The sequence below is a fragment of the Melanerpes formicivorus genome, unplaced genomic scaffold (assembly GCF_026170545.1).
Source record: "Melanerpes formicivorus ecotype bairdi unplaced genomic scaffold, bMelFor1.0.p_v2 SCAF_3, whole genome shotgun sequence".
Lineage (NCBI taxonomy): Eukaryota > Metazoa > Chordata > Aves > Piciformes > Picidae > Melanerpes > Melanerpes formicivorus.
This window is the reverse complement of record NW_027142355.1, coordinates 29,303,328-29,315,563: the sequence shown is the minus strand read 5'-3', so window position 1 is coordinate 29,315,563 and position 12,236 is coordinate 29,303,328. Positions and strand designations below refer to the sequence as shown.

Genomic DNA, 12,236 nt, shown 5'->3' with positions numbered 1-12,236 from the left:
GGACAGGGAAAGGATCAGATGGTGCAGGGTATTTTCCCCAGAACATTTTCCATAGTCTTCAACTGTCTGCGAGTATAGAATTTCAAAGCTTGCAAATAGTAAAAAGAAGAATGAAAACTGAGCCTAGGAAAGAAAAGTAATTTTCTATCCTCAACATTTCTGGACTGTTCACTGTCTCTTACAAGTTAAATATATTTATATGTATAGTTATACATGTTATGTGCTTATTATGGGAGCAGAATGAAAAGTACACAGTATATCCCTCACTCCTGCAGTCTCCTTTTCACTGACACATTTAATTCTAATCTTTAAGGTTTTCAGGTCTCATGGAAGTACTAACTGTTTGAAGTAATTCCTTATATTTATACTTTGGGTGCCATACTTTGTGCAGCCAGTTCGCAAGACACCACAGTTATGTCATGTGGTTTAGTACTTATGAAAGAAGAGTGTTTATGTGCAGATGTAGTTACAAGCTTTATTGAAGATCAAAGTAAGAAGGATTGCCAGGAGATTTGTGTAGAAAACCAACAGAAAAATTTTTGGTTTGACTCAGTGTTTTATATATTGTTAAAAGTACCGAAATTCATATGATCACAGAATTAACCAGGTTGGAAAAGACCTCAGAGATTATCAAGTCCAACCTGTTACCTAACACCACCTGACAACTAAACTATGGCTCCAAGTGCCACATCCAATCTTTTTTTGAACACCTCCAGGGACAGTAACTCCACCACCTCCCTGGGCAGCCCATTCCACTGGCCAGTTACTCTTTCTGTGAAGAACTTTCTCCTCACCCTGAGCTTAAACTTCCCCTGGCACAGCTTGAGATGGTGTCTTCTTGTTCTGGTGCTGGTTGCCTGGGAGAAGAGACCAACCCCCACCTTGCTACAGCCTCTTTTCAGGTAGTTGTGGAGAGCAATAAAGTCTCCCCTGAACCTCCTCTTCTCCAGGCTAAACAACCTCATCTCCCTCAACCTCTCCTCATAGGGCTTGTGTTCGAGACCTCTCCCAGCCTTGTTGCCCTTCTCTGGCCACATTCAAGTGCTTGTTTATACTGGTTTTGAGGTGTGCATAAAACTATAAAGAAAACAAAAATGTTAAGGCAACTTCCTTAGTTTTCTTCATAGCTATCAAGCCAACAAATTACATTCAGAAGGAAAAATATACTGGGAGAAGCTGGAAATTGTTTCTTTCATTCTTTTACATTAATTTTTTAATCACTTTGTGGGCCTGCTGGGAAAAGTTACTATTAAAGATAACAGATATGGAAATTTTACATAATAAGTGGCTGGAGAAATAGATCTAAGTGTTTGGTACTTGGGATTTACATAAAATGAAGCAGGGAAAGGAAATTTGCAGCAAACCCAGTACTTACTGAGCTGGAGACAAGTTAGGCTGCAAAAGTGCCTTTGAAGATGGCAGGTGTGTACTTTATGGTGTAAGATTAGGTCTATTCTGAATCATTGTCTTTCAACTACTTGTCTGACAGTGCTATATATTTAAAATAACATAATAATGATTTATTCTTTTTTTCTCTCTCTCTCTTGTATTTTTTTTTGTTTATTTGTTATGTTTGATCCTGCATGACGTGCTACCAAACTGCTGCTTATGAAGATTGCTGTGTTCACTGTATCCTAGCTTGCTTGTTCTGTGAATTTCTTACCCTCTGTAACATTGTTCTGGGACAAGCATCGTGTGGCATCTGCACATCGGAAGCCTGCTGCTGTTGCTGTGGGGACGAGATGGGGGATGACTGTAACTGCCCATGTGATATGGACTGTGGCATAATGGACGCATGTTGTGAATCTTCAGATTGCTTGGAAATCTGCATGGAATGCTGTGGGATCTGCTTCCCATCATGAAATGTTAATCCCTTTTTATTTTATTCTCTATATAACTGGAGAGCTTTTCTTTAAATATATTTGAAGAAAGACAAGGTAAGATTTTCACACAACCAACTGGTATTGCACTGTCAATTCCCTATATATATTTTTTTTAAAGCAATCCTCAAATATGTATTCTAAGACAAATTGTATAGTTTTATATATGGAACTCAAGCTATGTTCCAGCTTTGTTTTGACTTTGCAAGCGGAAGACTTACTGACACCACATTATATGCCGTGTCCCTCAGGCTGTATGAGGGCGAAGGTGCCATCAGAATTGAGTAACAGGTTTTGGTCAGAGAAGAGACTACAGGGCGAAGCCTTAAGGATTTGCCTTTATCTACATTAATGTTTAAATGCTTAAATGCCTTCATGCATAACATGCCTTTACAGGCATTCTGAAAAGTCAGATGTCTTTATTTCAGTCTCTTTGGGCTGGAAGGAACTTTGCTCTGTTATTTTAAAATTCATTCAAAAGTCAGCATCAGGAATCTACTGTTGGTTTTGCTGCATTGGTCACCATGGCAATATATCTTTTGTTTTGAATATCTCATTGGTTTGAGGGAGATTCCTTGTATTTTCCATTGTCAGTATTGATACTATGAGAAGATTTGGCAAACTAAAGCCAATTTAAGTTTTGCCATAAATTAGAGTACCAAGATTTCATTGTTATCAATCAAGATAGAATAGAGAACTTCTATTTTACTTCAGTACTAATATTACTTGAAATGCTTCTTTGTAGAAAGAGACTTTAGAAATATGTGTGGACATGAAATATATCCTTAAAACTGACAGATTAACTAGTGCCACAGTATCACCAAGTTTGGCAGAGACCTCAAAGATCATCAAGTCCAACCTGTTAGTAGACTAACAAATGTTCAAATCTTGTCTAATTCAAGAATCTAAACCTATACATTAAGGGGCCCTGTCGAGTGTTCGTGGCTTTAGACCTAGTGACACATAACTTAGTATTTATTTCATCACTATGTAAGAAAGATCCTCAGAAGATGGCAGAATTTAAACTGGTTACAAAGGCCAGCTGAAAATGGATTAAGGAATTCTGTCATTGACCATAAAATGTAAATGCAAAAATACTTACTCTCACATACATTTTAAATGTTATTGTTGGGTAATTGTTAAGATGTGTGACATCTTTTAAAAATGAAAGGACTGGGATTTAAAATGTTTGGGAAATAGAGCTAGGATCCAGTGGGCAACTTTTTCCTTATTATACAATTAATATTTTTATAAAAATATTTCTCTTTGTCATTGTAGTTGAGAAACTAAATCGGTCCAGCACATAGATTTGTGGCATTCACAGGCTTAGGAAATAATGGTACCCATTTTCTTTACCATCTGCTAGTTTCTCACTTTCATTCCTGTAGCTCATTGACTTTTTTTGTGTGAAACACCTACATCTCTTGATCTCACATGCTTAAACTTCCCTACCTACACTTCAGATGTTCCTTTTGTAGATTGTTGGACCTCATAAATTTAGGTCTTGTTGCAAGAGTCATTGGTAGCCAACAGCAAATTTCTGCTGAGTGAATTTACCATGAATGTCTCTTTCCACTGTAGTGAATTCAGTTTATGCAAATGTGACAAGCTAAAGATCACAGGAATGTGAAGCTAAGTCAACAAATAGTCTGATATTAACCAAAGCTTCTCCCTGTGAACACTGACTAGTAGTGCCTACTACTGCAAGTTATCACTGAAGGTAACATAGCCAAATCCTCAACTATAAGGAAGCTGAGAAGTATTACATTTTGTCTTATCATATGCAATATTGTGATGTATTCTGATGCAATGCAGATTTTACTCACAGGGTTTCTTACCCATTTTTTGGTAGTTACAACAAGAATTGATCTTACCATGTTTTGTTTCCCCACATATTGGACCAAATTCAGATCAGTATTGCATAAGGTACATTTCCATTAATGTCAGAATTTTGTTATTGGTTTAGCTCCAGCTAAAGAGCACAAAGATGCTACGATAATAGGCAGGCTAATAAGGAATTGTATAGTTAAACTGATAAATTCTGAGAACTCAGAATCAGGCCCATGGGGCTCAATTATGACTCCTAAAAGTCTGAACTACATTGGAAAGGAGGAAAAGGTGCCTTGGTTGAGTGGCAGTGCCTGGAGGCATTTTGCCTTTGTACAGCATAATGCCTCTAGGGAAATTGGGGGCATCACAGTGAGCACTGGGACTCAATGCACCTTGGAAAAAGTCTAGGTTGGGCATCACCCATTCTAGGTCTATGGTTGATAACTCTGATAGTGGGACATGCTCCCTGGGGCTAGGCAGCATCATGAAATGTCCTTTGTCATGTCCTGCTGGACACAGAGAGGTGAATTATAGTTGTTTCTTTTCTTATTGTGCTTTCTGGAACAAGGAAGAGAACTTCTAGTCTCTTGTCCTGCCCCAATGTTCATGTTCACTTCTAGTTTTGTGCTTAGAAAACTGCACCTTTGCATGTCGAGCCTTTAGTGAATAATCAGTGTTAGTAAAAATTACTTTTACCACAGGATGATATTGTTTTAGAGAAAGGAAAAATACCAACCTAGGGAGTCTTTTTTTCTGTGTAAAAGTTTAGCTATACAGTTTGCTCTGCACAAACCCTTGTTCCTACTTGAAGGAACTCAGAGATTTTTTTGATGCATTGAAATGACAAAAAACTGGGACATGTATTTGCTATTAAGCATTCACTTCCAGTATTCTTAAGATACAAATAATAAGAACTTTGTGCATAGATGCATATGTGTACATATTCCCTCTTTCTCACACACATGCGCATATGCAGATATATGATTTCTTTTCCCACTTCATTCGGGAAATGCAAGGAAGTGAAAGTTAGTGTTTATTAACCCTTCTGGTGATTAGAAGTATCAAAGTATTACAGACAATTGAAAAAAAAAATTGAAATGGTGTGAATTGTTTGACATTTAAATGTAATCTTCTACTGTTTGTCATAGAGATATTAGCACTTTTGTAAAATGTATCTTTGAAGCAACAGATATTAGTGTGTAGTTTAAGGAATTCTTTTCTATATTTATATTCTTCTCTTTTGTAATTTTTACTATATAGGCAATCTTGTAGGCACCCTGTGTAATTAAAATAAGCAGAATTAGGAGTCAAATGTGAAAATATAGTTTAAATAAAATAAAAACATCAGAACTTAGCTGTCTATTTTATAATAATTCTTGTGAACTTGTACAGTGTCTCAGTATATATTTCTGCAAACTGGTCCATTTGAAGAATGGTAACTTACTATTTGTATTTTCTATCAACTGGGTGTGCTGTTCTCAAACACTATTTTGAAATAAAGATCTATTTTGAAACTTTGGGATGTCTTCTTCGTGTGGTCTTGACCTGTTATTCTTCTGAATGATAATTTAATGTCTTATTTATGATTTATTAGTTTTTTTTCCCCTGTTATAACACTTCCTGAAGGCTTTGGCCTTTAGGTGATTTGCACTGAGGGTGAGCCAGTGTACGTGAGTTGTCTTACAGATGGAGCTAAACCAGCTCAGGTGGTATAAGCTGTGTTAACATGACTCTCCAAAGGTAAAAACGTTTGTCATGAAGGGGGCGAGTTCATTCCTTAGTGATATTGTATCAATGAGGTGAAATTCCATCAATGATTAAATTAAATTAGAATTGCTTTAGTGTATCAACAGCAAGAGTCTTCAGTTTGCTAAAACCAAGGTGGGCAAGAGTGTAGTTGCTACACAGTATTGCAGTAGACTGATGTTAGGGTCTAATGGCCTATGTGGCCTGTAAAGCAAAGGCTTACATGCAGTAACAGCATTTTAAAGAAAGGTATGTTTTTAAAATCAGTTAAGCACATGTGGAACAGACTGCTTCAGCTGTGATTTAAGCAAAGTGGGTTTTTTTCATGTTGGCTTTTAAGCTGCTTGTGAACATGCTTATGCTAGTTTAATACTGCAGAAACTGCATGTTCACAGTCTTATGCAGTAATTTTTTTCTATGCCTGTTTTAAATTTGTTGAATGCTGTACCATGTCTGTGGATATGTGGGCCTTTAGAGGTAAGATGTTAAAACTGACATAAATTGTGCTTGAGTGTGCACTGTGAAGTCTCACCATTGAAACTATGACAAAGTAATCATTTAAGAGAACTTTTAAATGCATAGACAGTGCCATTTGAGACTTAGTGTTCTAGCCAGTATCCATAATACCTCATATTTCTAGAAAAAAAAATAAGAATGGCTTCTGTGAAGAATGATCAGGACCTTTTGGGAGCTTTTGGATTGAATAATGTCTGTATTTCAGCCATCCTATTCATGTTAAGAACTGTTTGTTGAGTTTGACGGGACATAGTTTATAAAATATTCTAAATTAGAAACTTTTCTGAGCTGTTCATACATTAACAAAAAAGAAAGGAAAAAAAAAAAGTCTTTATGGTTGGAATGTTTGATATGTGTTCTTGGAGAGCAATGTCAATTATATTGATGTGTTCCAACAGTAAAGCTTCTTTGGTCAACACTCGTGATTTTCTGAAAGTCAACAGAATACGGAATGGATCTTATACCAGAGATCTTACTCTTTCTCCCAAAACTGAATTAAAGATTAGAGAAATAGCCCCCATGTGTCTTCTCACTGGTCCTCTCTCTGTCTATATGTGTGCTTACACCATGTGTTGGAAGACTTAAGGCAGTGTTGATGGTGACAGTAGTACCTTGGAAATCCTACAGGTATTAATGCCACTTTTTTTCCATACCTTCTAACCCTTCTGCCACTTCTTATCACTTCCAAAGAGAGCAAGGGTACCTTAACTCAGTTTTAGCATCAGGATATTGAAAGAAGTACAATAAATATAATATACTGTTACAGTAAATAAATACTGGTACAATAAATAAAAATGATATACTGTGCCCACTTTAATGATGTACTTATTCACTCTGTATACTCAGTGCTCTGTATACTCAGATACGTAATTGATTGCATGCACAAATTTCAGCCATCTCCTAAGCACTTATTTATGCTATTTACCAGTAATTTGGTGCTACTGGCATAAAAGGGTGGCCTTTCTGTTCTTTAAAAGTATTTGATATGGTGGGCTATTTCTACTATGGTTGGAAAGAAATGTCTGTGAATTGCCATCCTGCAAACCAGGCGGATGTTGAGATTGATTAGGTGATCTTAATCTCTATATGGTTTTTAGTATATCAGTTCACCTCACTTAAAACTTAATTTAATAAAAACACTACATACAATCCTATTTGCCTCCTTTATGTATGTATATTACAGCAATTGTTAGTGCATTATCATTCAGTACTCATGAAAATGGGAAGTTAGATGAAGGATTGTATAATACCTTTTGTACCTTTAATAGTATCTTACTATTTTTTATTCTAATATGCATATGCTATTTTAACTGACAAAATACTCCAATATAATTGAGGCTCTTTATATCATCTCAGTGGGGTATGTAATTGGTGCCCAAGCACTATACAATTCCTCTTCAATCAGTGGTGTAGGCTTCTGCAATTTGTCTCATCTCCAAGTTGCACAAGTGACCACACTGTGAATACACTGAACTTCAAGTTGCATGTGTTTCCCATTACAATCTTTTTCCACAATGCCTACCTTTGTTTCTTTAGCTTTATCACAAGATGGCTTGTTTTGTTTTGTTTGTTTTAAAAGGCTTTTATTATGGAGATCTACAACAATACCAAGATGTATGTTACATTTCAAATAATTTCTTCATCTTTTCTATGTTCACTGTTAAAATCGACTCCTAATTAAACATACTTGTGATACCTCTGAAGCTTTGGAGTATCACAGAATCACAGAATTTCAGGGGTTGGAAAGGGCCTCGAAAGGTCATCTAGTCCAACCTCCCTGCCAGAGTAGGATCACCTACACCAGATTACACAGGAATGCATCCAGGTGAGTTTTGAATATCTCCAGAAACAGTTTTGAATATCTCTGACAAAGTGTTTCATATTTGAATATATGCAGTTAAAACCATGTTGATACTGTCATGCTTGTTGAAACAAAGTACCAAAAGGCCTGTTGAGATGGACTTTGCACAGTTCCAGTCTTCATGTTAGTTTTACTCGCAAGAATAAGACCAATCTAAACATTAGTTTAAAGTTAATAGTTTTTACAGTGACATGATTATGCTAGCTTTCAGATTCTGTGCATTTCAGTTAATGAAGACTAGGAAGAACAAGCAGGGGAAAGGAAATATATTAGACAACATGGGTTTACTTTTCTCCCTGGGACACGCAACTTCACTGGTCTGTTTCTTCATGTGAGGATAAGACACCTTGATTACATATTTAATGTAGACTAACAGCAGTGTTCAGAATCCACAATAACGTCAAGGTCATTATAAGTAGTGTGTGAAGGATAAAGGGAAATGCAGTGCAGGACTTCCACTACTGTTGACAACTGCTATTTCTGCATCAGTAATCTGCTTTGTAACTACCAAGCTTTCATGAGGTTAAGTTTAAGAAACTTATAAAATTATAAGAAAATTATTTATATTCAGTCTTGTTTCTTCAGAAAGAATAATTTAATATATTTACACAATGACATCTTAGTAAACTATTATGCCAGCTTAACTGTAACACATACTCTGGTAAAAGTACATTAAACAGCAATCCAAAAGCAATTTAGCTGCTGAAGGCATTATTTTCTATCTAATTATTCACAAATTAATGAATAAAATTAAATTCCAATCACTGAAAAAAATGAAGCAATGGTAAGAATCAGAACTACAGATTAGTTAAAGCTATGCAATGCATAACAGAATTAAAGCTTTCTTTTATTCAAATTCAATGCTTAAAAAAAGAACAAATCCATCATCTTGAAATTTGACTTGTAGCTTGACATTAAAAATAATATGAGTAGAATTTTCAGTGGGGTAAGCACAAAACTAGTTCAAGTAGTGTCACTCTCAATTAATGTACTCAGGTGGTGTGCCCATTAAAATTCCCACTTGTGGGTTCAGCTCTCTATGCAAATGGGGTCATTACCTGGAGAATTTAATTGGGTGTGACACTGGGAGTAGGAATTTTCCTTTCAAAATAAACCCACTTGCACACATTTTCACTAGAAATTTGATTGTTACATATACTTCATATTGTTTGGCTCTATAAATATTTACCAAAATTGAGAATGTCTTCACTTATTTATTTTTTCACAGGTGATACGTTATGCATCAAAAAGATTTTCGAATCATTCCATGTATTGTATATGCAAGTCTTGTTAGAATAACCTGTGATGAAGATGTATTTTCTAAAGTTAAAATTATAGATTTACATTTCAAAATACTAATTTTTGTAACATCTGAAAGCAGAATGGTAATATTATTGAGGTATAGGCACATGTAAGTGAAAAAAGGCTATATCATACTAAGCTTACATCTCACACATTGTTTGGAAAGGATAAAAATATACTGTTTCTGAGTAACACCTACTTCCAATTTGTGCTGGAAATTACTGTGCAGAATATTTGTATGAATAAGGCTAATATCAGAAAGGTATTAATTCCAAAATGCACACACAAATATTGTGAAAACACCCAAGTACGTGGCTGGAAGGAAGTTCTTGGGAACTTCTAGTTCAGTGGTCTAAGCTGAAACAGTGTCTAAAAAAGTGTTCTTGAAAACCTCTGATGAAGGGAATTTGGGACACACTAGAAACAGTAGGCACAGATGCTCTAGTAGTCTTACAGACAGAAAGCTTTTTTCTAACATCCCATTTAATCTTGTTTTCATTTCTGCAAGTAAGATTGATGAATCTGTGGATGTGTAGGACAATCACCATTCTCTTGTCATAACCTTTCATATATTAACCTTCAATGTAGTTTGTGTACTCCTGCATAGGTTTTTCTTACCTAATCCAAAGAAATTCAGTCTGGTTTCTTCAACCTATCTTCTTCAGTATGTATTCATTTTGGGCATTATAGACTGTATGACATGTACTTCTCATTTCTAAGTATCACAAGACTGAGGGAACAACTTGTGAAGGGACTTACTCTGTTAATGAGAAACATAGGTCTTGGGTAGTTTATTGAGGTAAGAACTGTATTAATGACTGTAACATGCGTGGCACATTTCTGTGGCAAGGATGTTGAAAGAACTTCTGTTCTGCCTTTAACTTCTGTAAAAGAAGTGGTCAAAACAATCAGCTTCATGATTTTCTACAAAAACACTTGATTTTCATGGGATTTTAAAAATTTCCAGAGTGAAGCCCTGCAGGTGTTCTCTTAGCAAACAAATGAATCTACCGTGTCATTAAAGCCATTTCTGTTCAGCCCTCTGCTTGCAAATCCAGTATTCTCCATGTTTTCACTAAAGCTTTCTGTCCAGTTCTATTGGTTCCCCTTGCTTCTTTGATGCCTAATATATATATTTATCTATGAAAGAAAACGTTGGTACTAACAAGTGGTATTTTGCCTGTCAAAGTTACCTTCAGCTTTGTCTTACAATATGGTTTTACAATACAGTTTTACGACCTTAGGTGAGAGTGGATTTTAATAAAAACAAACTGCATTTCAAAAGGTTGATGCCACCTTCCTACACTTCATGTTTAAAAATGGTAATTAGCATTTGGGGAAAGCTGATTTTATTCTTATGGAAAATGACTGGAATCATGGTCTAGTAGTAGTAATAAATTAAAGTATTGAAAAAGTACTGATGCATGTGAATATAGTTTTATGGGAAATACTTTTCAATTATTAATCACTGAGATAAAACTTAGGCTGATAAGAATAATTGTGTTGTATACTTGGGTTCTTAACATATTTGACCTAGGACTGAAATTACATCTTAATTTGCAAGATTATGCATTAATATCTCCTGATAGTGTGAAACCAAGTAACTGATAGGTCTCAAACAGTAGTTGCCAAATGAAATAATTGTTAAAAGGGTGATTTTAGACAGATTCTGCAGAAACTGGTACTCTACCTGCAAATCGTCAACATTTTCATCAATGATCTAGAAACACTTCTAGAAGAATTTGTGGATGAATCAAGACTTAATGGAACAGTAAATGAAATACATTTTTACAAGTTGCTTATTTATAACAGTCTGGACCTCGCAGGATGAACCTCTGTGGAGAAAAAGTGGTGGTTTTTTTCATGCTATGAAATGGAAAGGAAATATTTGGTATTTACTTTGTAGAAAAAAAAAAATAGATGAAACACTGAAAAGATTTGAGGGTCATAATGAAGAAGGTACTGAACAATAGTTTTCATTTGAAATGCTGTGGCCTTTCATGGTGACCTTTTGATTTTAAATGGGTAATGCAGGGAGTGGAAGCAAGAAAGAGTGTGCGCTTAGGAAAGCAGGTTAAGAACACTGCTTTCTGAACTTCATGTTTTGAAAACCACTCAAAGTCCAGAACAGAACCGCACAAATTACTTGGAGACATGAAACTGATTTGAAAGAGGAAAATCACAGAGCTTGTTCTAGTCAGTTTATCCAGCAGAAGACTGAGACGTGACTTCATCACTCTGTACTGGCATCTTCACAGGCACAAATCACTGTGTTCTGATGCTTTTTGTATTCCACCAGAGAGACACAGAAAGAACTAAAATCAAAACTCAAATAAAAAATGATGCAAAACTTCTTACTTGAGTGTAATTGTGAAGATAGGAAAGAGCAGAACAGAGTACCAAACACATCATTTGTTTACTCACCTCCTGATGGTCATAGCTCACATGCATAGTTATATATAACATACATTGCATATACAGATTTAAAGAGTATATGAAATCAATAAACATTGGCATGAGTGGAATTTTATTTCTTATTATAGTAGAGAGGTTAGATGAGGTAGGTGTAGTAATGCCTCATGGATTTGTTTTGTAACAGCAGTAGTAGATTATTTTGATCATTTAAATGGAGTTAATAGAATTGTTATTTCTGTCAAACACTAAGATGAACAGAAGGAAATGTTTTTCCATAAAATTTTCATTGGCATAATAGATATATTCTCTAGGTGAGTAAGAAAAGTGGCAGTATTCTGGGAGGTTTATCACCTATATTCAGAGAGATAATCTAACAAGGAAGTGACTTTTTCTGACCTATGATCTGCAAGTAAAATATGTGAGTCAAGGACAGGTTTTCTGGGTCTACGTGGTGTTTTGCTCTTTGACTGTCTTCCTGTACCAAGTTCTATAACATCTCTGTGGGTCTGGATTTTATTTGGTGACTAGTTTTATTCCATTTCCTTACCCTTACTGGTGGGAGCATCAGAAGTGTCAGTATTTGTGTCTAATCTATTGAAATGTACCTCAAATGTAATTTTTTGGCTAGTGCGGGATCTTCACAACACAGAGATGTATGTCCTAACTCTCAGTAGCTGTCTGGGGTA

The 12,236-nt window shown here is 35.5% G+C and overlaps 1 protein-coding gene across 3 annotated transcripts in view; it reads left to right on the top strand.

Moving 5' to 3' along the window:
- The window catches only part of MDFIC (MyoD family inhibitor domain containing), a 51,436-nt gene extending 46,208 nt beyond the window's left edge, over positions 1–5,228 (top strand). For all 3 annotated transcript variants that reach the window (XM_068169886.1, XM_068169888.1, XM_068169887.1), the window contains exon 5: positions 1,615–5,228. In XM_068169886.1, coding sequence (XP_068025987.1) covers positions 1,615–1,862 — 248 coding nt within the window. In that variant the 3' untranslated portion in view covers positions 1,863–5,228. The remainder of the gene's footprint in view (positions 1–1,614) is intronic.
- The last annotated feature ends 7,008 nt before the right edge of the window (positions 5,229–12,236 follow it).